The sequence below is a fragment of the Lepidochelys olivacea genome, assembly GCF_965140295.1.
Source record: "Lepidochelys olivacea isolate rLepOli2 genome assembly, chromosome: 20".
NCBI lineage: Eukaryota > Metazoa > Chordata > Testudines > Cheloniidae > Lepidochelys > Lepidochelys olivacea.
Window position 1 is genome coordinate 19,148,993 of NC_140430.1, and position 24,500 is coordinate 19,173,492.

Sequence of the window (24,500 nt, forward strand, 5' to 3'; positions counted from 1 at the left end):
AAAGTGCCACGCGCTGACCCCCACATCGCGCTCCCTGTAGGGCACCCTTCCCTAGCACCACCCGGAGATCAGGACAGCGGGGAGAGCGCCCCCTGCTGAGCCTCCCGCCCTGCACCCTTGGACTCTCCCCTCCAAGCTCAGACTCCACTTGGCCAGCAGCAGCTGCAGCAGGCAGGGGGGCATTTGGCCGCTAAGGGCCTGATTGCATTAGCAAGCCGTAGCAACTCTCCCTGTCTGTCTGACTCTGTCTGCCCGTCTGTCTGAGTCCCCTCCTGGCTGCAGCCGGGGCCAGCGGGGCGGCAGTCTGTCCTGGGAGCCCAGGTTGTCTGTAGGGCACTGTGCCCAGCAGCCGGCATGCCAGGGGCTCCGCAGACGACACATTCTGGGATGCTCCCATCCTGGAAGGAATCCGGGAATCTGTTCCCTGCTCCCCCCCCCACTCCTAATGCAAAGTTCACTTGCCCCCCTCCCCAAACCCCCTAAGGCCCAGATCCTCGAAGATATGTCGGCACATTGGAGGATCTGGACCCAAGTGTCTCAAGCTCGGATCCAGGAGGAAAAAATTAATCAAATCTCTCAAAGAGCCTCGATTGAGGCCATCGGACACTTCGCTCAACAGACGTGCAAGGGGCTGATGCGGCCAACTGCACCAGATGCTGAACCCCTCCCTGCCCTAAGCACTACACCCCACTCCCCTCTCAGAGCTGGGGGTAGAACCCAGGAGTCCTGGCTCCTAGCCCCCCCCCCAACCACTAGGCCCTACTTCCCTCCCTGAGCCAAGACTTGAAAGAACAGCTCTCTCCCCACAACCACTCACCCACCCTGTGTAACTTCCAGCTGCGAGCCCTGGAATTGGTGCGGCTCTGGGAAGGGCAGTGCCAGGGCGTCTCTGCCTGCTGGCTGCAGGGCCCGGGGCCCAGGAGGGAATCTCAGCAGGAGACACACGGGGCAGGGCAGAGGGGATGGACTCACTCCAGGCCCCTTTCCTGTACTCTGCCCCCCAGGGAGACAGAAAATAGCTCTGTGTGCTGATGGCCGTGCACGTGTGTGTTTGCATATGTGCGTGTTTGTGCGTGCAGGTGTGGGTCTGTGCATGTGTGCATTTGCATGTGTGTGCATGCGTGTGTGTACGTGTATCTGTTCAAGTGTGCATATGTGTGTGGTGTGCCTTTCTATGTGTGTGTTCGTGTGTATGTTTGTGTGTTGGTGGGCATGTGTGTGTAGGTGTGTGAGCATGTGTGCCTATGTGGGTGTGGGTGCCTTTATGAGTGTAATCGTGTGTGTGAGTGTGAAAACAAGGGTGGGTGAGCATTTGCCCATGTACGTGAGAGCGTGAGGATGTGAGAGTGGATGTGTGAGAATGAGGGTGTGAGAATGTGTACACACAAGTGGGTGTGCGAGAGCAGGTGTGTGGATGAGAGGGCGTGAGAAGAGGAAGCCGTCGTGTTAGTGTGTGTCCCCCCTGTGGGGTGGGCACATGAGTATGAAGTGTACAAAGTGCACATGGGAGAAGGTGGAAGTGGGAAATCCGTGTCACACCCCATGTGGGTCTGTCTATGGGGAACACTCCCTGGGGTGTGTCATGTGTACAATTCCCCAGTTACCTTCCTTCCTCATCTTCGGTGGGTCATATTTCTGACCGTGTGTGTGCAGCGTTTCCCTTTGTGTGTAACGTTTCCCTAGGCGCGTCACACCCCAGGACCGTGGCTTGCGTGTATCCGGGTGTGCGTGGAAAAATGCCGTGTCCGGGTGCGTGAGATATTTCAGTGGATCTGTGTGGAGAACAATTCTGTGTGTCTGTGTGTAACATTTCTCTGTGTTTGCGCGTAGAACAAACCCCTCTGGGTGTACAACACCCCCAGACACGTGTGCCCCGCTCCCCCACCCCAGGGTGCTCCTTCCCACCAGCCCACTCCAGCTGGGAGAAGAAAGCCCCACCCACGTCTCTGACACCCCCCCCCACTGATCCCCACAGCTGAGACCATTTTGGGGAGGGGGGCATCAGCCGCAGGACCCCAAGATAGCACCGCAGGGGTTAATTCGCTCCCTGGGGTCCAGGCCTCCAGGGAGCCGGGGCCAGCGGGGTGCGGGGAAGATGCTCAGCCCCCAGCAGGATCGGGCCCTGGCGCTGCTTCCCGGCTCCTCCAGTCGCATTGCAGCACCCGTGGGCTCCCCTCCCCCGCAGTGTGCGGACAGCACAGGCCTTAAAGGGACAGGCGCCCCCCACCCCCCACACAAGGATGGAGGGGGGGCGTTGCTGGGACCTGGTCATTATCCGAAATATGGGGCCCCCGCCCTAAATCCAGACCCCCACAGCACCCCCTGCTGGGAGAGACCAGGACTGGAGTAGCCAGGAGACACCCCCACCCCACAGCCAGAGCTCCTGCCCCACTCCCCACAGAGCCCCCTGCTGGGAGCCCGAGGACTTCCTCGGGATGGAGGCAGATTTCTCCCTCCCCCACCACTCCAGAGCAGGGGGGGCGGGGGGGGACTGGGCTTCCCTCCAGCACCAGCAGCTGCTGTGCCCGCAAGTTCCCAAAACCGCGCCCGCTGCCGGGAACTTGCCCCCCGCCATCTGATCCCTCCCCCCAGGGCGGGAGACACAGCTGGGCAGGGAGGGGGGTGTAGGGCTGCACTGGCATCTGATTCCCCACCCTCCAGCAATGGGATAATACCTCCCCCAAATGTCCCTGCCCAGCGCCCCTAGACTTCTCGCACTGCACCCACAGACACTCTGAGTACTCCTCAGCCCTGCCCCACATCTCACATCGCCCCCTCACAACCTCCTCAAATGCCCCACAGCCCCCCACTCCCTGCACAGCCCCCCACAACCCCTTCAAATGCCCCATAGCCCCCCCGAAACCCTGAACAGCCCCCCACAACCTCCTCAAATGCCCCACAGCCCACTGCCATCCTGCACAGTCCCCCACACCTCCTCAAATGCCCCACAGTCTCCCCACACCCTGAAGAGCCCCCCACAACCCCCTCAAATGCCCCACAGCCCACCACCACCCCGCACATCCCCCCATGACCCCTCAAATTCCCCACAGCCCCCATGCTCTGCACTGTCCCCACCCCCTTAAATGACCCACAGCCCCCCATGACCCCCTCAACTGCCCCACAGTTCCCCAATGCCCCACACAGCCCCCCAGAACTGCATACAATCTGCTTGTGCCACCAACAGCCAGCAGCCTTGGGGCTCCCAGTCCACAAAGCCACTACTTATGGGTCTGCCGTTCCCCCCACCAGCCACCGGCAATGGGGCTCACACCTCCTGATGTCCCCTTGGACCCCCCCTCCCATGTCCTGCCACCCCCACCCCCACTCCAACTTCCCAGGCCTGTAACTGACCCCCCAGCGCTGCCTGTGGCCAGTGGGGTAGGTTTGGGCAAGCCCCACCCTGTGCCTCAGTTTCCCCATCTACTAAATGGGAATAATGACACAGCTGTCCTTTGTCGAACACGTTGTGATCCATGTATGCTAAGAGCGAAGTGTGACTCCTCAGGCTCTATATAGATACGCATCCCCAGGGATTGCTCATTCAGTGATGAGAGGCAGTTGCCTCTGGGGTGGGGCTGTTTATATAGGGAGCCCTCACCCAGCACCAAAATCCAGTCACCTCTGGAGTAAGAGTTGAGGTTTGGTTATACGGTGATCCCTTGCCCATACTGAGATGCAGCCACTTCTGGGGTGGGGCACAGGGGTTGTTTATACTGGGATCCATCAGCCGGGGCTGAGAAGCAGACACTTTTGGGGTGGGGTGCAGGGGCTGTTTATACAGGGATCCCTCGCCCGGTGCTGAAATGCAGCCGCCTCTGGAGGCGAGGTGTGGCAGTTTTTTCACAGCCCCACGAGACAGGCGTTCAGCACAGGAAATGTATTAAAATCCTTCACACAACTGGGGGAATCGTGACTAGAATTTGCCCTGCTCCAATCTGGCCAGGACCCTGGAGCTGACACTTCCCCCTGCTCTCTTACAAAAAATGCCAAGGGACCTAAATCACCAAAACGTGTGTGTCACCCATCCACAAAACAAACAGGGCCAGGCCCAGCTTAGGCTGTGGCCCTGCAGACTCTCCCCCGCGCACAGGCCCACTGCTGCAAGCCCAGACCTGCTTGCCCTATGGGGCAGAGCAGTCTACAGCCAAGAGGGGCAGAACCCCTCCTCCCCCGCAGCTTAGCCCTGCAACGAAAGAGGCACCGAGCTAAAGATCCCTGTCACGCCAGATGAACAGCCGCACATTTCCGGTGCGGCTCATCTCCGGCCCCCAACCCGGCCCCTCCTGGCTCCGGCAGAAGGCAGGCAGCCATGGAAATTGAACCGTGCCAATGATGCATCTGGGATCTCTCCCGGCACCAGGAGCTCTGCCCCCAGAGATGGAACCCGGGTGCAACACTGAGAACCCTTTTCCCTGGGGGCTCCCTCGTCCGTCTGAATCCACCTGTTGTTCTTTGTCTTCTACTTTGCTGGGAAGCTCCCCAGGGCAGGGCCTGTCCGTCTGGTCTGTGTCTGTACAGCGCCAAGCACGATGGGGTTCTGAGCCACGACTGGGTTCCTAGGTGCTACCATAGTGCTCCTAATAAATAGCATACAGCGCCCAGCTCAGTGGGGTTCTGGGCCACGACTGGGCTCCCGGGCACTACCGTAATGCACCTAATAATAATAAAAACAACATGGATCCGAATTTCCAACATCCCACGTTTAGTCAGAGCAGCTCCACCTTGTGCTCTGAGACTCTGGAGACTGATCAAGATAATTTGGTGCTCAAGGCAAAGGGCTAAGAGTCCTTGGTTCAGTTCTCGGGACGGCCTTAGGCAAAGCACTTTGCCGCTCCATTCCTCGGTTTCCCCAGATTGTTAGGCCAAGCAAGGCAGGGCCCTGATCTCAAAAGGCAGAGCCCCTTTTAACTGCTCTCTTCCTGATCAAGTATTGTTGAACTGGAAAGAGGCCCAGAGAAAAGCAAAGTAAACTCATGAGGGGAGGGCGGGGGGAGGGAGGGAATGGGTTATGAAGGGAGACTTTTTTAAAAATCCAGCAGAGCCACCTGATTCCGCAGGAGCGAAGTAATCACCACTCACAGTAAGGGCAATTTTAGGAGGGCTGGTCACCATCATGCTTCAGGGCTTAAAGCCACCAGGGGTCAGGAGGCGAGGTCACGGGGGCAGATTACCCTGTGTGCTGCAGGGTTCTCACAGCTCCTGTGGACCCTGCCCAGCAGCCCCCTGTAGCATTTGTCACTTGTTTGCCCTGCACTTGGCACCCTGGCCTGGGGTTCCTGGGCTCCGCTGTTACACCAATCCATCGTGAGCAGCCTCCCTACCCCTCTCCAGGGCTGGCTCCGGTTTGGGGAGAACCTAACACCCCAAACCAGGGGCCGCTTTTGGAAATTTCTGGGCCTGAATCTGCCGGGGAAGAAATGGCGGAAGCCTCCGTGTGAGGGGGGTGGGGGTTTCCCCCGCCAATGGCTGCACAAGTGGCCATGAGTTCCACAGGTCAGTTTCAGCCCAGAGGCATTCTGGGGATTGTCATCCTGGAGGAGGAGGGGAAGAGGATGTCTTGGACCCCCTGCCATTAACTTCCCGGGGTCAGCTCAGTGCAGTTGGTGCCGTGGGTTCTGATCTCCAGAGGGTTCGGCGTTGTCCAGTGATGGGGGGAGGGGGCAGGGGGGTGATTCTGGGGATCCCAGAAGCAGGTCCCGCAGTGGGGGCAGGTGGGTGTTGTCCCCACTGCAGCCGTGTCACTCCCGCTCTCTCTAGGCCCAACTCTCCTTGATACTCTTCTAGGCCTCTCCGGCAGCCCAAAGGAGTCTGAAAGTCGGGGGAATGGCCCCCCAAGGATCATCCCTGAGCAGGGGGGCATCTCCAGCTGGCAGCCCTGCAGTCCAGCTGACCGCTCTGGCTGTTCGCAGCCCAGCAGCAAGGGGAAGATGTTAGAGTAGCCCCGAGGCTGCTCTGGATTGCACAAGGGGGTGGGACATGGCCCAGGACTATGGGGAATGCAAAGAGGGAGCCTAAAGTGGGGCATGGCGGGGGGCTTTTTTAACAGTTCTAGACAGAAAGTGAAGAATACGAGCTCTGAGTGCAACTCAGAGTGTGGGGTGGGGATTTGGGGGAGCTGGAGTGACTTCCCCCGCTCTGGAATTGGGCCAGAATCAGGCTCAAGACTCACACCCCCAACTGCAGAGGATCTTGACTGGGCCGGACTGGGCCAGCAGTTCTGATCCCCACTGTGTGTCACAGCCCAGCCCAGTGTGGGATCCACAGGCACTGAAATGAAACAAACATGTTTACCGCCTTGGCAGAGCTGCCGACAGGCCGGTCCCGAGGGCCCTGCGAGCCCCACGGCGGGAGGGAGGTTTCCATCCCAGGTGCTAGCAGGGTGGGGAGGATCGTGATGCTGCACACTGGGCCTGGGGACAGGGGGGTGGGCCTCTGGCCCCTCCCCCATTCCCCCCGCATATATAATAACAGATGGGGGCTGCGCTTGCCCCACCGAGATCAATGCACTTTACAGACATTACTCAGATCAGCTCCATGACTCTCACCCACCCCGGGGTGTTGGGGTCATTATCCCCCCTGTACAGACGGGGAAACTGAGGCATGGAGGAGGGGAAAAGATCTGGGAATAGAACTCAGGAGTCCTGACTCCCATCCCAGCCCTAGCTCTAACCACTAGGCCCCATTCCCCTCTCAGTGGCCAGACAGAGACCATTTGCGCATGTTGCCACCTAGCTGTCCTATGCCAACACCTCCCACACACACACTCCCAGCTGACCTGGCATCAGAACCCACCAGCCAAACACCAGAGTCAGAATGGACCGCATCGCCCGCTCATGGCAGGCAGGGAGCGCCTTGCCCCGTTCGGTGCCAGACCTCTCGACATCGCTCGACGCGGCCCACCCCGAACAGCCAGCTCCGCCCAGGCACCCCGAGGTGCAGTGGGGAGCTCAGAGCAGCTGTGCCCCCTCATTTCACCCTTTGCCACTCCCTCGCTTTCTGTCTCCACCAGCCTGCCATGCCCGACTCTGACAGTGCCCACCCCCCAGAGCCCCATTCACACACCCCACGCCCTGCAGCACCCGCCCCCTGCTCCACAGCCCCTGTGCACCCTAGAAAGTTCCCAGGGTCGGGGGGTTCATGGCCTTGGATGGGGGAGGGTCTCTCAAAGTGGGGGACACCTGGAAAACAGACTGGAGAGACCCCCGGATACCACAGCACCCCACCACAGGAGGGGATGCATGGGTGGGGTGACCCCAAACAGCACCCTCACCCCAAGGATGCCCACCAAACGTGGTCCCGGGGCCCAATGTCCCCATTTAAGCGTGGGGGGGGGGCAGGGAGGGGATCTATGGGAGGGCGGCACCCAGACAGACCCACACGGCTGTACTGCAGGGAGCATTAGCAGCGGGGGGAGGGGGTGGCACCCTGGATCCGTCAGGGCTCCTCCCCCGTCCGTGAGCCAGCAGGGGAGGGGGACCAGACACCCACAAAACCACAGCACCCCCTCCCATGCCAGGCGCGGGGTCCCAGCCCCCCTTACCTGGAGCCGTCGCCTGCGGATAATCCCCGAGTCGTCCATCTCCCCCCAGCCAGCAGGCCCCGGGCGCCCCCGAGCCAGCGATGGAGCCGAGGGAGGGGTGGTGGCTGCGGGGGGGGGAAGCTGGCTGCGGGGGGGGGGGAGCGAGGATCCTTCACTCGCGTCTCCTGCCACAAAACTTGGCAGCCACCAGGCCCCTGGAAGCGGCGGCGCCCGGCCCAGCTGCCCAGCGCGGGGGGGGGGGGGAGCAGGGCGGGGCGGCTCAGGTGTGCCCCCCCCACCACGCCTGGGGGTCTCAGCCCCCCCGAGGCTTCGCGAGACGCCGCGCAGCCCCCCGCGGGGATCAGCCCAGGTGCGCCCCCGGCTCCATCCTCGCCAGCCACCGCCGCCTGCGCCCGACCGCCCGGCCCCGGCGAGCTCCCGCTTCCCGCTTAGCTGGGGGGTCCCGGGGCCCCGGGGCCTCCCGCCCCCCCCATGCTGCCCCCGCCTGCCCGGCTCCCGGGGATGCAGCCGCCTCTGCGCGTCGCCGGCTCCGCTCCCGCGCGGCGGCGAGGGGGGGCCGAGATCCCGGCTGGGCGGCCCGGCCTCGCCAGCCCATGGCCCCCGGGGACGGGGGGCTGCTCCGCCCGGCTCCCCGCTGCTGCGGCAACCGCGGGACACCCCCCCTCCCCGCCCGGGGCCGGGGGTTTAACCCTTCCAGCCCCGCAGCCCCCAGGGCCCAGCTCCGCTGAGCTCCGCTTCAGCCCCTGCCCCCACCCCATGTGCCTCCCACCACCTGCTGCCCCCGTTCCCCTGTCACCCCCCACCATCCACTGCCCCATCAACCCGCTCCCCCAATGTGCCCCCCTGCCCACACACCCATGAGCCCCCCTGCGGCTGCCCCCCAACCCCACACGCCCCCATCACATCCACTGCTCCCTGCCCGTGTGCCCCCCGTACCACCCACTGCCCCCCCTTCCCTCAGACCCTGTCCCTAGAGTCCCCTTAACTCTGGCCCTCTCTCCATGCAATTTTCACACACACCCCTCCCATGCTGGCAATCCTGCGGCCTCTCCCTCTGCACCAGCCTGTTTCCCTCCCTCTACACTGTTGCAAGCACGAGTGTAGACAGCAGTCTGGGGGGGTTAGCTCCTGGGTTAGCGAGGGCCCAGCAGGGCTCGACGACCCCGGGGTTATTGTTGTTTGTATTGCGGAGTTTCCAATCTATATGGGCCCCCTTGTGCCAGGCAATGCACAAACCCCGACTGGGATCAGGCCCTCATTGGGCCGGGCACGGCACAGACGCCCACCCGAGATCAGGGCCCCCTATGAGAGACAGTCCCTCTCCTGAACAGCTCAATAACCCATGCAGCCAAAGGAAGAATTATTATCCCTGCTGTACAGAAAGGGAAACTGAGGCACGGAGTGATTAAGTGGCTCACCCATGGAGTCGGTGGTGGTGCTGGGAATAGAACCCAGGAGTCCTGGGTTCCCAGCCCCTTCCTCCCCTGGTGCAGGATGGGTCCCCATAGGACCCCAGGAAGCTCCAGGGGGCTGGGGGTGGGGAGCCAGGTCCTCCCAAGGCTAATTGCTTTTGGATTAAGGGCAGGATTAATTGTTAACCCTTTCCCTCCAGGAGTCCACAGCATCTGGTGCCCTGAGCTGGGCTGACTGCATCAGCTGACAGCGCAGGGAACCTGGGGGGGCAGAAAGACTGACAGGGAGTCAGTAACGCTAGCTCAGCTCTTCCCAGCCCCCCTCCCCTGGCAGCTTCCTCCCACCCCTTCCCCCCCGCCCTTCCTCTGCAGCCCTCCGGCCTCCTCCCCCTGCCTCTAAGCCCTTCCCCGAGGGGGCCTCCCCTTCCCCCCTCCTGCAGCCACCCCCTCTTCCCCCACCTCTCTCTCCTCCCCTCCCCCCCGTGGCCTCGCTCCCGGTCTCCACTTGCCTCGACCCCCCCTCCCGCCTGCCCGTCTCTCCCCTCCCCCGCCAGCCCTGACATATGTTAAGAGCCGGATGCATTATTGATCAGGCAGTGTCTGGTCCCGGGGGGCCGGGGCGGGGGGGCTGTCATTGCTCTTAGAAGAGCTGCCAAGCTGTTGCTTCTGCCCCCCTCCCCCACAACGGGGGCTCGTCCAGGAATTTCCACCTGGCTGGGGAAGGGGCGAGGGGGCCTGGGGTAAGGGGCTGGGGTCCCCAGTATTGGGCAGTTCTGGGGCTGGGTTAAGGGGCTGGCGGTCTGCATCATTGAGTAGTTGGGGGGCAGGGATAAGGGGCAGGGGGTCCCCAGCATCGGGCAGTTGTGGGGCTGGAATAAGGGGCTGGGGTTCCCCAGCATTGGGCAGTTGGGGGGCTGCGATAAGGGTCTGGGGTCCCCAGCACTGGGCAGTTGGGGGCCTGAATAAGGGGCTGGGGTTCCCCAGCATTGGGCAGTTGGGGGGCAGGGATAAGGGGCAGGGGGTCCCCAGCACTGGGCAGTTGGGGGCCTGAATAAGGGGCTGGGAGTCGCCAGCATTGGGCAGTTGGGGGGCTGCGATAAGGGTCTGGGGTCCCCAGCACTGGGCATTTGGGGGCCTGAATAAGGGGCTGGTGGTCTCCAGCATTGGGCAGTTGGGGGGCTGGAATAAGAGGCTGGGGGGTGAGTCCTTGATGCCTGGCAGTGGGGAATTTGGGCTCTGGCGATGCCCAGAGGGGTCAGTTTCTGTGGGGAGGGGGAGCATAACCCTCCTGCTCGTCCCCATTCCCCCCTCCCTCCCCAAGGCCTAGAAAAATCCAGGCTCCAGAGCTCATGGAGCTGTGTCCGCGGCCACGTCAGGGAAATGAGCAGGGATGAAATATTCATGGGGGCGACGGAGCGGTGTGGTGGGGGCTGCTCCAGGGGAGGCGGCTGGGCGCATGGCCTGGGGTGGGCAGGGGGGTGCTCCTGGGGAGGGGGGCTCTGCTCAATGGCGGTCTGGCTCTGGTCTGCCCCCTTTCCCCCTGCCCCATGTTCTGAATTCACAAACCACACTGCAGAGGAGGTTGCTGCTTCAGGATGGGGCTCAGCAGGGGGCGCTCTCCCCGGGCAGTCAGGGCTGACCCCAGTTCGGCACTAGGGGGCGCTGGGCTGCAGGGAGCAGGGTGGGGGCTCAGCAGGGGGCGCTCTGCCCTGGCAGTCAGGGCTGACCCCAGTTCGGCACTAGGGGGCGCTGAGCTGCAGGGAGCAGGGTGGGGGCTCAGCAGGGGGCGCTCTCCCCGGGCAGTCAGGGCTGACCCCAGTGCGGCACTAGGGGGCGCTGGGCTGCAGGGAGTTGCTGCATTTCAGAGGAGCTGTAAAGCGGAGGGCCTGGCCCGTAACAATCCCCTGGTAGTTTTTGTAAGCCAGGGAGATTTGCAAAGGTGGGTCGCCTGCTGCCGGGGGGGTTGGAGACCATGGGACTCTCATCGTCAAGTAGATCCATCAACATGGGGCCTGGGTTCTGGGGAGACGCAAGCCCGGGGTGACTCTGGTCTCCGCGGCGATTGGCGCAGGCAGCTGTCGGGGGTGACGGGTGGCGTCTGGTCTCCAGGGCAGTTCGTGGCTTGGGCCAGCGCCCGGCCCCGTCCTGCACCAGCCTCAGCACGGACGGCCAGGCAGCATCGGGTCGATAGGCTGGGCCAGCGCCGTAACTGCACTTGATGGGCGGCCAGGGCGATCCACAGCCTAATGGGGCAGTTAAAGGAAATCAATAGCTAGGGCTGGGCCCAGCCGGCAGAGCAGGGCCTGGAGGCGGGTGTCTGTGTGTGGGTGTGGGGGGGTGTTGCCTGCAGGGGCAGGTGTCTGGCTGGTGGTGGGGAGTGTGGGCGCGTGAAGCTGTGTTTGTGTGCACTGGTGTGTGACGAGGGAGTGGCCGTGGTGTGCGGTAACGGATGGTGTGCAGGGAGCCACAGAGAGGGAGAGAGAAACGGGGCCACTGATGCAGAAGGCCCAATCTCGGAGTCTTGGAGGCCATGGGCCTGCCCCCCGGAACCACATGGGCCCAGTAACAGGGTCACTTCCAGAAGACCGGTTACCGGATGGGGCAGAGAGCAGACCTGGGCCAGGGTGCACGGCGAGCGTGCGAGCCTGGCGTGCGAGCCTGGGTGACGCGTGTTCCCACCCGGACGCGGGCAGTGGCAGGGTTAGCTTGGGAGGAGGCCGCCACAGCCCAGAACTCTGCCCGGGGTGATGGAGAGGGAGGGCCTGGGACAGGCAGAGGAGGGAGAGGCATGTAACACGCTCACACCCACACACACACTCACCCACACACAGTTGCAGCCAGTCACAGCGGCGGGACATGCCCTGCTCTGGACCCTGCGCTGTCCATGGTGCTGGTGCTGAAGGACGGGGGCTGGGAGCGATACAAGGGCCGGACTCCTGGGTTCTCTCGCCTCCCCCGGGCTGCCGGGGTGGAAAGACCCCACCGCGCTGTGTTTCTGGGCCCGGGGGTGCGAACAGCGGAGCCGCTCAGAGCCCGGACCTCCCCCCACCCCCGCTGGGCCCCTTCCAGACACAGCACTTTAAGAATCATCCCTGGGGACACGTGAAATATTGGTGGGCCCCACAGAAATGCCGCGGGGCTCTGTCGCTCTCTAGTGGCCAGTCCCTGTACTACAGCCTGGGGGACCGGGGTTCTCTGACACTTCTGCTTCAAGAACTTCTGTTCAGTCCCCACGGCGAGCGCAAGGGACGGGGGACGGGGAGGGAGGCAGGACTCCTGGGTTCTATTTCTGGCTCTGGGAGGGGAGGGGGGTCCTAGTGGCTTAAAGCAAGGGCGGGGCTGGGCCGCGGGAGAAGGCAGCCCATGAACCCAGCTTTTGCCTGCTCGCTGACAATCCAGAACAGGTGAAGGCCCTTGCCTTGGGCCCACGCCCTCAGGTGCTGGCCCCAGCCAGATGGCAGAAGCTGGTCTAATACCCCTACCCACAGCGGCCCCTAACCCCTACCTGCTAATCCCATCCGGCGCTTAGTGGAGGTCAATTCCCTGCCGGGAGCACTGAGGTCACAGCAGTGAAGACACCTGTCTGGAGCAAGCCAGGCAGAGCCCCCCGGTCCCCAGGGCATGGGCCAACCCTGCGGCCATGGAGGACAGAAGGAGCAATTCCCCCCAGCCTATGCCAAACAGCCGTTGGCAAAGCCCTGGTAATACCATGCAGTTTGCTAGCCCTGCCCAGCTATGGATCCCATTGGGGAAACTGAGGCATGGAGCAAGGGCATGAGACTCAGACTCACTGTGACTCAGCCCTGAAGCAGAACCTGGGAAACCTGGTTTTGTGTTCCTCTGTCCCTACCACTAGACTCCACTCCGCTCCCAGAGCTCAGCAGAGAACCCAGGAGTCCTGACTCCCAGCCTCCCCTGCTCTAACCACTAGACTCCACTCTCTTATCCGATCTCATAATTGAACCCAGGAGACTTGAGTCCCTCTCCCTGACTCAGAGCAGACCCCAGGAACCTGCCTCCCAGTCCCATGTGTTCTCGAGTCCCACTTTCACCCCCAACACAAGAGCCATTTAACCCACCCGTAACGTGGGGGGATGCGGCTCCTGCCCTATCTCAGGGGTAGTGGCCATGTCCCCAGAGCTGCCCTGGGGACCCCTGAAGTGCAGGCTGGGATTGTTCCGTCATGGCACATGTAGGACACAACTCCTGCCCCCGCCATGGGCACCCCAGAGCCTGGCACCCACCAGAGCACGCAGCCCACTAGGTGGCAGTAGTGATCCGCAGCCAGGGCCCCCCAGTGCCCGGCAGCTCCCAGAAAGGCCACTGGGCTCAAGGCCACACGGGGCTTTAGCCATGCCCCTGCCAGAGCTTGAGCAGGACACAGGAGTCCTGACTCTCATCCCAGCACCCCCATCCCACCCCACCCCACCCCACTCTAACCACTAGACCTCACGCCCCTCCCAGAGCCAGGAGTCCCCATGTGGTGGGGTGAGGGTTAGTGCATTGAACCAAAAGGCTCTTCCAAAACCATTGTGGCCCAGTGGCTCGGACTGGGGCAGTGTGACGAAGTGGGCCTGTTCTTAATGTGTTCTCCGAATATTGTGGGGGTGCCTCAGTTTCCCCTATGCAGTTCTTAAGTATCTAGGTGGTGGGGTAAGGGTGTATGATCATTGCAGAGCCCTAGAGGGCAGGTGTGTGCAGGGGGTCTGGACACAGAGAATGGCCGACACCCTGTTTCCTGGCAACTGATGGCCTGGGCCCTTCCCCCCCTGCAAGGTGAAAGCTGAAGGGTTGGAGAACAAAGGAATCAGGTGACCACCTGGCCCAGGAAAGGAACAAAGCCCAGGGGAGGAGGGGCTGGAGGGGGTTTTCAGTTTGGGGCTGGCTGGGACATGGAGTGAAGGGCAGACGGGGTTGTCTGGCTCACTGCCCCCAAAATGGACCCGGCTGAGGGGTCCCGTTCTCTGCACCTACAAGCTCTGTGTTAGACCATGTCCCTGTCATCTAATAAACCTTCTGTTTTACTGGCTGGCTGAGAGTCCCGTCTGATTGCGGAGCTGGGGGGCAGGACCCTCTGGCTTCCCCAGGAGCCCCGCCTGAGTGGACTCACTGGGGGGAAGCGCACGGAGGGGCAGAGGATGCTGAATGCTCCGAGGTCAGACCCAGGAAGGTGGAAGCTGGGTGAGCTGTGTGTCCTGCAGACAGGCTGCTCACAGAAAGGCGACTGCCCCAGAGTCCTGACTGGCTTCATGGGGAGCAGTTCCAGAGCATCGCCCAGGGACTCCGTGACAGGCAGGTTCTGGCTTTGTAAGTTACGCAGCTCGGGCTGCAAGGTCCCACCCTGGGGCTGGGGCTGTCCGTCCGTCTGTCTGTGCTGATCCCTGACTCGTCCCCCCTGGAGACTCCCTTGCAAATCAGACTCCATGGCTGGAAGGCAGCTCCTCGGGTGGGCCATGCAGCCCCCAGTGATCCCCGGGGGACCCGAAAAGACAAGGGGGAGTTAATCACCATTACAAGGGCAGAAGGAACCCAGAGATCACCTCATGTGGTGTGTGTGCGGGGAGTAAGATGGGGGTCTCAGGGTCCCCTACTTCCCTGGATGCACTGGTGGAGGGCATTCCCCTTCCGTCTGTGCCAGGGTGGCCCATGCCCCAGGCACATGGGGAAGGAGATTGTGGCAGTGAGAAAGCCCTGTGTGCCTGTCTCCAGGATGCCTCCCTAACCAGCACCCCCTGCTGGTTCAGTTGGATACAGGCTGGCATTTCACTGTTAAATAGCCGCCATGCCCCACCCCAGAGACAGCTGCATCACAGCACTGGCTGAGAAACCCCTGTATAAACGGGCCCCCGCACCCACCCCAGAGGTGGCTGCATCTCAGCGCCAGGCGAATAAGCTGCGTCCTGCCCGACCACCGGGGGGAGCGCAAGACATTGGCTTTAGGGGGCTCCCACGGAAAGAGTCGCTCGCCATTACCCGTGCAACGTTCCCAGCTGGAGGGATTCATGCTTCAAACACTGGCCCGAGCCCGGCCCCTCCCGCGCACGCTGGGTCACGTCCCCGCCTGGGGCAGTTTTTGGCCCTGGGGAAAAACCTGATGGAAGCTTCCCCCGGATTTGCCTTGTTAATTTACATCAGCTGACCACGTCCCTCCCTGGGCCCGGCCCAGAGCAGGCCCCAGACGATGTGATGTGGGAGGAAGGAGCGGGAGAGACAGAGCGCCCCCCACAGCCCCTCCCGGGCGTACACCAGTGTGACGCGGGCAACTCCGGATTCACCCCAGCGCCGCTCCGGCGGGCGAGCGGCTGCTGCAGGGATTTGCTTTGCAGCAGCCGGAGCAGGAGGAGGCGAGCTGAGGCGCCGCTCCCCTGCCCAGCGGCGGCAGTGGGGTGGAAGAAGGGGGGAGATCGCCCCCCCGGTCACCCAGGCAAGACCCCCCAATCCAGCAGCCAGCCCAGGTAGGCACAAGGGGTGGGGTGGGGAGGGTCGATTTCCCCCCTGGTTTATTATAGCAGGCGCGGGGGGCGGGGTCTGGTGGCCCAGTTCCACCCTCCTGCAGCCACTAGGGAAAAGGGGGTGCGGGGGTCCCCCATCCCCTGGCGGTAACACATCCACTCTGGGGCGCTGCAGACGCAGAGGAGCCCGACGCCCCCAATCCTGCGGGCTTGGTTCTGCCCCTGAGAGTCGCCCGTGGCCGGGGGGGCTGGGAAGTGGAGATGGGGGGCTCCACCCCCCCATAGAAATCCCAGCGGCTGCTGTGCGGGTGGGGGGTTATCACATCAGAACATGGGGCTATAAGGGGGGCTCCTGGGTCACGGAGTTCAGCTCCTTGCTAGCGCAGGCCGCCCCTATAACTTGGGGGGGGCACGGCTTGGGTGGGGGAGGGAGAGAATCAGGGACACGGAGTGAGAACCGGACTCTGTCCCTCCCGTGGGTCGCAAGTTTGAAATCACCCGAAGAACTATTCACTCCACCCCCCCTCCTCGATTCACTCCGCCCCCCCCCCCCATCTACCCCTCCCCCGGCAGCCGGGCTCCCTCCCCACCCGGGTCAAAGCCAGACGGGTCCAGAGCAGGAGAAGGAAAACCTCGCCCCGGCGGAAGAGCTGCCGGGTAAATCAAAGCAGCGGAGAGTTTGGGGTGAGTGGGGGGGGCAGGGGAGAAGGTCCTGCCCCATCGAGGGGTGGTGGCTTTGATTTTATTGGGGGGAGAAAGCGTGATTTCAGGGCTATGGAAATCGTGACTTGGGGGGGAGGTTAAGGAGCTGGCTGGGGTGTCAGGACTCCTGGGTTCAGAGCCCTGTTCTAGCACAGGGTTCCCCTGGGAGCTGGGACCAGTCACTTTAATTTCTCCCTGCCTCAGTTTCCTTCCTCTATAACCCCCCCACCACCGCCACTCAGCTCCCCGGCAGTGCCCCGGTTCTCAGCCAGGGGTCCGGGGAGCCCTGCCAGGTTTATAACAGGGGACATGAAACTGGCCCAGTCAGTACACAGGACAATGCTTTGTTTCTACCCCTGGACAGACTAGCCACGGAAATGGAAGCAGGATATTTCTGTCCCAGTGGATTGATTTTACCACCATCTGGTTAAAAGGAGAAAGTCGGCAGTTGCTCAGTAATGGTCTGGCTGGGGCACTTGTATTCTGATGTCTGATTCTGTAAGCAAGTGGTTTTTAGGTGAGGTGAAACTTGGGGTACGCGAGGCCAATCAGGCTCCTGAAAGGGGGCGGGTGGTCTGGAAAGGCCGGGAGCGGCTGCCGTAGGGCACCTTGAGTGCTGAGAGGGCTGCAGAAAGGCATTTGACACATGAGGAAAGGGGGGCACGGAGTAGGGAAATGACTCCCCAAAAGTCGTGCAGCACAGCTCGGAAGGGAACCCAGGCGTCCTGACTTCCAGTTCCCCCTGCTCTAACCCACCAGGTCCCACTCCCCACCCAGAACTGGAAATAGAACTGACTGCCAGCCCCACCCCCTTCAAATGCAACCAAGATGCCTGCAAAGTGCTTGGTTCACAATTGCACAGTGGGGACGAGCGGCCTAGGGGGTAGCAGGGCTGAACAGGGGCTGGTGTTACAGTGGGTCACAAACTGACTATGAGTCAACAGCCGGAAGTGGTTCCAGTTGCAAAGGTGGCGAGCACCCTCCGGGGTGCGTTAGCGAGACACGGGGGGGGTCACTGTCTGGCTCTGCTCAGCCCCTGTGAGTCCTGGGCCCACTTCAGGGCGCCGCATTCTAGGAGTCCTGCTTGTTGGTCCTCTGCTCTAACCACTAGACCTCCCTCCCCTTGCAGAGCAGGGGATAGAATCCAGGCCTCCTGCTTCCACTCTTTGCACCCCGCTGCAGCCGGGGCACAATCAGCTGCTGGAGCCTGTCGAAAGGCTGCTCTAGATTGAGCGGTTTGATCTATGGTCCTTGGGGCCGTGTGAGCATGGTGCTGCCTGGGTGAGGGGGCTCCTCAGGGGGGCTCAGATGGGATTGCTGCCCCAGATCAGACCTGGGCCCATCCAGCCCCTTACCCTATCAATTGCAGGGCCCAAGTCCAGCTGCTTCATAGGAAGGTGCAAGAAATGCCCTAGTAGATGATCCGGGAGTAACCTGCCGGGGGCGGGGGGGGGCGGGGAAATGGTCCCTCCAGCCTCAGGTGGAGAAATTGTCTCTACATAGTCACATGCAACTTGCCTGGCCCCCACTGGCTCCCAGCAGGACCTGGGGGGTGGGGGAGACAGGAAGGAGGGAGGCTGTTAGCTCTCAATAGCACCTGCTGGCTCTCCTCCTTTGCTCTCCTGGCCCCCAGCTCTAACCACTAAACCATTCCCCCTTCCCGAGCTGGGGATAGAACCCAGGAGTCCTGATTCACAGCCCTGCCCCTCCTCACTCTAACTACTAGACACCACTCCTCACTGGGACTAGCAGTCAGGAGTCCTGGCTCCTGGGGTCAATCCTTTGATTGCCTTGTGCCTCAGTTTCCCCCATCTGACTGGGGATAATGATCCTTCCTTGGTCTAGTTAGACTGAGATCAGCTTGGGGCAGGGACTGCCTCAGAGATGTCTGCAGCGCCCGGCACAATGGGGCCCTGATCGTGGGGGGGGGGGGTCTCCAGGTGCTATCGTAATGCTGCTAATGCTAAGGCCGCACACACCATAATGGGACCCTGACTTGGCTGAAATTGTATCAGTTTAAAAAAACAGAACAAAACCAAAAGTGCCACCCGAGGGGTGTGTCAATAATTCCCGTTCACCGGCGGTTCCGGGGGTCAGGACAGGAGCAGAGAGATGCTGACTCCGGCACGGTGTGCAGTACGGCTCGGAGCCTCATCCTCTTCCTGCAAGCCCCAGCTCCTGGGGGGGCGGGGGGGCACTCTGCTCCTGTTTGTTTTCCTCAAAAGCCAGAATCCAGCCCTCACGCTGCCAACGAAAAGCAGGAAAATGCAACTCCCCAAAGACTCAACCTACCCCCCCAGGTCAAAAAATGACTCCCTGGTTTTTCTAAATTTCTCGTGGTTTTTTTGGAGGGGGGGCGACACATTGCTGGGGCTGGTAACATGGCACCCCTCCCCCACCCATGCAGGCATTTGTCCTTCTGGGAAGGAAAACCAGTCCTTTCTGATGTGACTCAGAGCCAGGACTCCTGGGTTCTTTCCCGAGCTCTGGGATGAGGGGAGCAGGGTCTAGTGGTTAGAGCAGGGGGAGCTGGGGAGCTGGGGAGCCAGGTCTCCTGGGTTCCGTTCCCTGCTCTGGAATGAGGGGAGCGGGGTCTAGTGGTTACAGCAGGGGCTGGAAGCCAGGTTGGGTTTGGTCCCTAGCTGCACTTTTACCAGCTGCCCTTGGGGAGAGCAGGGAGTTGGGTTTCTCCTAGGCAAGCAACACGGGGTGTGTGTGTGGGTGGGGGGGGAAATCTGATCTCCCAGTGGGGAGGATGCTGCCAGAGCCAGGTGCCCCCCCCCATACCTGTCTTGTCTAATTTCACCCCGTCGGCCTAATTCACTGGGGAAGGCAGGATCTGGCTCTGTAAGTAGGAGTCACCTTGGGCCTTGGGGGCAGAAGCTGCCAAGTCCAACTTAGAGTCAGGTCTTTAATTCAAATCCAATTAGGGGGCATGGATCAGATGCACTGAGCCTCTCCCAAGGCACCTTCCCCAGCATGTGAGCCGCCCAGCTCCTTGCAGGGGATGAGGGTCTAACGTCACCCACAGGAATGAGCCCCTCTGCCAAGGAAGGATCTGAGGCTGGAACCCAGGAGTCCTGGCTCACAGCCTCCCCTGCTCCAACCCCTGATATAGTCTCCACTGGAAGTCAAGTAGACCCTGGAAAGATGCAGTTCATCCAGCATAGTGGGAATTACAGCAGAGATAGAGCCCAGGGGCTAGGGCAGCCAGTGAGAGCTTAGATGTGAGGACTGAGGCTGGTTGGATCCTTTCCTGGCCTAGGGGATGGTCTATGGTTACTGGGGAAATTCTGGTCAGTCACTGTGATGCTCCAGGGCACTGATCACTGCAGGGGTCAGGAAGGACTCTGTGCAGCTTCCCAGCCAGCCCAGTGCCAGAGGGCAAAGCGGCTGGGGGTCAACGACTGACTGTCCCTGCTGAGCGTCAGCAGCCCCCAGTCTCCAGCCCTGTGGGTGCTGAATAATGCCCAAAGGAGCCGTGCCAGAGGGGACTTGGGCTGTCAGAGAGAGACCCAGATGGGGCAGGGGGTGGGGAGGTAGAGAGAGACAGCACTGTACACTGCCTCCCCCCGTCCCTGGACTCAGTATTACCCCTGCCCTTCCCCAAGCCAAGCTGGTCCCAGAGTGGGGACCTCCCAACCCCCACAGCCAGCCTTACTGTCCCCCCCACCGTCCCCAACCCATCCCCCTCCTAACCCCACTCCCACCCCCCAGGGCAGGCCGGTCTGTCCGGTTCAGGGGCAGGCTACCGGGGGAGCCCCCAGTCTTTCCCTTCTGACCAACCCCCCCTGCTTTGATTCTGTTCCCAGGTGCCATGAGTGGTGGGGGCAGCGTGTGGGCACTGGCCATCGGCTGGGTGCTGGCCATGCTGTGCGGAGGCGCTGGGGGCCTGGACAGCCGCTGCCTGGCTGGAGGGAAGCACAAGGTGGCCCCTAGCCCCGAGGGGCAGCTGGGCGTTTGCCAGCTCTACGCTGCCAGTGAGTGATGGGCATGGGGTGGCCTGGGATGGGGTGGGGTGTGCAGCGGGTAGGCCACAAAATCCGAGGTTTGGGGAGGACGAAACTGGGTCAGAGCAGGTGGGTTCTCCAGTCCCAGCCCCCCTGCTCTAACCACTAGACCCCACTCCCCTCCCAGAGCTGGGGCTAGAAGACCTGACTCCACAGCCCACCCCTCGCTCTATCCACTAGACCCCAGTGAGCAGTAGCTTTGCCCCCGTGTTGCTGGGGATCCCTGTGCTTTGGAGAACGAGAAGGGCCCAGCACCCCTCACATGCCAGGCCCTGCCCTGGGGAGCCGGGTCAGTGGGGGGTCAGGGCCCTGGGTGAGGAGTCAAGGGTGGCGCTGATGGACGGTCTCTTCCCAGACGCCTGCTGCTCCCCCAAAGTGGCCCAGGAGATCTCCAGCGCCCCACTCGCCAAGGTCAATGACATCTCCTGGAATCGCTGCAGGAGCCTCAGCCCCAGGTAGGACTGCCTGACCCCGCCCTCTGCCTGCCTCGGCTGTGAGCTTCTCCGCAGCAGTGCCCTGCTAGCACCCAGCTATCCCCCGGCTGTGAGCTTCCCTGCAGCAGTGCCATGCCCATGTCTTGTTTCCCCTGACTCTGAGCTTCCCCGCAGCAGTGCCCTGGTGGTGGATGATGACACACACTCAGTTTGAAATTCTAGCCTAGAAGCCGAGGGTTACACAAAGACCTAAGTTATAGCCCAACCTAAACAGATGGGACCAGCAGGGCAGAGCGCCCCCTAGTGCCCCCGCCCCACTCCCTGCAGCACAGTGCCCCCTAGTGCCGCCCTGGGGCATTGGGGCCAGCGCTGCCTGCTTGGGGGATAGCGCCCCCTAGTGCCGCCCTGGGGCATTGGGGCCAGCGCTGTCTGCTTGGGGGATAGCGCCCCCTAGTGCCACCCTGGGGCATTGGGGCCAGCGCTGCCTGCTTGGGGGATAGCGCCCCCTGCTGAGCCCCTGCCCCACTCCCTGCAGCATCCTGCCAGTGCGCAGCTCAAGGTGCAACCACTGTGGGCCTCCCCACTCTAATGCCCCCTCTCCCCGCTCTCCCTCCCCAGGTGCAAGCGCTACCTCCAGAGGGTTGAATGCTTCTACCGCTGCTCCCCCAGCGCCGCCCGCTGGCCCCACCCCCAGCGCCCCACAGCTGTCCTGGAGGTGCCCCTCTGCCTGAGCTTCTGTGAGGCGTGGTAAGTCAATGCACCTTCCTGGCCGGGTTAGAGCAGAGGGGGCTGGGAACCGGGACTCCTGGGTTCTATCCCTGGCTCTGGGAGGGGAGTGGGGCCCAGCGGTTAGAAGGGAGGGGGAGCCAGGACCCCTGGGTCTATCCCTGGCTCTGGGAGGGAAGCAGGGTCTAGTGGTTGGTAGGGGGAGGGGCTGGGAGCCAGGCTATTCCTAGGGAGGGTGTGAATTCACCTGTGACTCCAGGCAGCAATGGCCAAGGGGAAAAGAGAATCCAGGCCCCATGACAAGCTCCAGGATGGGCTGGTCGGAAGGTCTCTTCCACCTGTGGGGAACTGCCCCTTTAATGCAGCCCAATGGACTGGTGGAACTCCCTGCTGCAAGGAGCTGGAGTGCAGCAGCAAAGCTGGGCTACTGGGCTGGATGGACCCTGGGGTCTGATGTGGGGCAATACGGGGATAGATTGGCCCTGGAACACCCCAGCTGAACAGCCCCGTAGTCTGTCTCAATTCTCCTGTTCCCCCTTCTCACCCCTCCCCCCCCACCAGGTATGAAGCCTGCAAGGATGACCTGACTTGTGCCCGCAACTGGGTGAGTGACTGGCAGTGGGGTCCCCAGGGAAACAACTGCAGCCGGGACTGTGTGCCCTACAGCCAGGTGAGGGGGCTCTGCTGCTGGGGGAGGGGGTTGGCTCAGCCCTGCTGGGGGAAGGCCGGGGGGGGGAAGTGGGGGACTGGGACTCCGTGGCTGAGCTGCCCTGCTCAGGCTGCTGGGTTGGCACCAACTGGGCAGGGCGGATTCTGTAGCACAGACACCTCAGAGCTGGGCTGAGACCCGTCCAACTCCTGGCATGCAATGGGACACGGGGCCTCTCCCCTCTAGAGGGCGCCGGCGCCGATCCAGCCCCAGGGCGGGGTGCTGCCTGGCTCAGAGGGACAAACCCGCAGGGTGCTGTCCTACTTGGGATGGATAGAGGGGGCTGGGTGAATTGGGCGGGGGGATAGAGATCCCCACTCCTGATCCCCATGTGCCCACAGCCTGGGCAGCAGCTCAGGGGGCTGGGGGGGGAGCTGCCAGCAGCTGGCACCACCCCAGCCATCGCCAGGAGATCTCCCCGCGCCCAGCCCAACAGGCTGCTGCCTTGGCCCACATGCGGCTCCCAGACACTGAGCCAGCTAGCGCCTGCCGGGGGCAGCAAAGCTGCAAACGCTGGCAGGGCCCCCTGCCTGGCAGCCCCCACCACCAAGGGGGTGCCCATCAGGCCCAGCACCTGTACTTGGGGACGGAGAATGAGCGTCCCTGCCCTCTCTGTGCTCCGAGACTGGCAGAGGGATTTGGTCTGAGACTCAACCTCTCCTCCCCCTGCCCTGGATCCGAGTGGCACCCCCTAGAGGGGAAAGGCCCCATGCCCCATTCCCCACCCCCCTGAGCCAGCCAGTTCCCCTGCCCTGGGGCTGGATTGGAGCCAGCGCCCCCTAGAGGGGAAAGGCCCCAGGTCTCACCCCCTAACCTCTCCCCTCTCTCTGCCCCCCAGATGTACCGGGATGGCAGGGAGCTCTGCGAGAACATCTGGGGCGACTCCTTCGTGGCCGCCCAGGAGCCCTGCCCCTGCCTGAGCCTGACAGGCTCCGACACCGACCCGTTGCCCGAGGACAGGGACAGCTCGGAGGAGCCTGACTCCACCAAAGCCGGCAGCCCCCGGGGGCCCTGCCCGGCCAGCGGCCTCCTCCGGCACGGCCTGCGCAAGCGCTCAGTCTTCATGGAGGACGTGGAGGGGAGCGGGAGCGGCTCTAGAGCCGCTGGCCCCTCCCACCCGAGCTCCCCCACTCCCTAGGAGAGCTCCTCCCGCACCAGGTGTCAGGGGTGGGAGGGCGGGAAATGCTTGTAATCTATGCAAACCCCTGACTGTCCCCTCCACGCAAACTGTGACTGCTTCTCTAGCTCCTCTTGCACCCCATCCAGCCACCTACAGGAGGGGGGGACCCACATAGCCCTCCTCCCACTGCAGCCATAGGGCCTAGCTCAAAGGGGTGTTAGCTTCCCCCTCCCCAAGCACCCAACTTCCCAGAGAGGGCGTCCCTGCTCGCCACCAGCTCCCCCCATGCCCCAGTCACATAGGGATGCAGCTGTATTATCCTCTTGCTATACTACAGGGGGGAAACTGAGGCACAGAGTGGGGACACCTGAGAGTAACTCAGTGTAGTGGCTCGGCTCTCTCGTGCAGGCCAGGACCTGGAGTGGCTGCTGGCCAAAGGCTCAGGGGCAAGGGAGGATGCTGCGCAGGTTCCAGGTTGACACCCCCCACCAACGGGGATCGACCCCTTGACACGGAGGAGCTGACAATAAGCCAGGTCCCTTTGCTTCATGCTGGGCCGACTCCTTAACTGCTCTACGAGAGTCAGACAGCAGGGGGTGACAAAGAGCCCACTGACACCACGGGGGCAGCAAAGGGCGCTCTCCCCACTAGTCACTGCTGACCCCAATGCCAGGCTCGGGGACACTCTGTAGGGGCCCCCCTCTGTCGATTCCACTCAGCCCAAGCAACAGCGTTTGCACCTAGCCTGCACGCTAAAGCTTGTTGCAACCCCTCACACGCTAGTGTAGACAGAACCTGCCATGTCTTTGCTGCGGCTAGCGGGCGGGAATTTAGCTGGGCAGGGTGACGGCATGCCCACCCAGGACAGCGCTAGGGGACGCTGGGCTGCGAGGTGGGGGCTCTCTCCCCGAGCAGTCTGTGCTGACCTCAGGGCCCCAGCACAGCAGTAGGGGGCGCTGTGCAGACAGATTGGTGGGGCAAACCATGGACACTCATTCCACACTGCAAGAGCCCAGGGAGCCAGAGGCTTCTGTCTCAAAGCAAGGATCTGCCCCCCCTGCAGGGGGAGAAGGGGAATCGGCGGTGTAGGGGGAAGATCGTGCCAGTGTTTTAAGCCAGCCCCCCCTCAAAGCAGCCCCAAATCTTCTGAAATATACCCCGCCCCCGGACTCAACCCCCTTGCTCTGAGCATCAGTTCCCACGGGGCCACCCCTGCCCCTTACTTATCCATTTGCTCCCCAGAACTGGGATTACAAGGGAAAAATGCTGTTTGAAAAGCAGATGAAACTGTGGAAAGAAATAAACTAAAATAAAAACCTTTCAAATTTGGTCCATGGGATTTTTTTGGCCCCTCCCCTTTTTTCTAGTCAGCTCCACCGCAGAGGTGGCTGCAGG

General features: G+C 62.3%; 2 protein-coding genes across 2 annotated transcripts in view; one reads left to right on the plus strand and one right to left on the minus strand.

Moving 5' to 3' along the window:
• Positions 1–7,612, minus strand: part of MAST1 (microtubule associated serine/threonine kinase 1) — a 43,461-nt gene extending 35,849 nt beyond the window's left edge. Inside the window, exon 1 of the mRNA XM_084609911.1 lies at positions 7,541–7,612. Within this exon, the coding sequence (XP_084466037.1) occupies positions 7,541–7,579 (39 nt within the window). The 5' untranslated portion in view covers positions 7,580–7,612. The remainder of the gene's footprint in view (positions 1–7,540) is intronic.
• Positions 7,613–15,104: 7,492 nt separating this feature from the next.
• RTBDN (retbindin) lies at positions 15,105–24,415 on the plus strand. The gene is made up of 6 exons (XM_084609923.1): positions 15,105–15,407; positions 19,919–20,086; positions 20,472–20,571; positions 21,169–21,297; positions 21,838–21,946; positions 22,824–24,415. Exons 2-6 carry the CDS (start codon positions 19,924–19,926, stop codon positions 23,121–23,123), a joined length of 801 nt encoding a protein of 266 aa, XP_084466049.1. The 5' UTR covers positions 15,105–15,407; positions 19,919–19,923; the 3' UTR covers positions 23,124–24,415.
• The last annotated feature ends 85 nt before the right edge of the window (positions 24,416–24,500 follow it).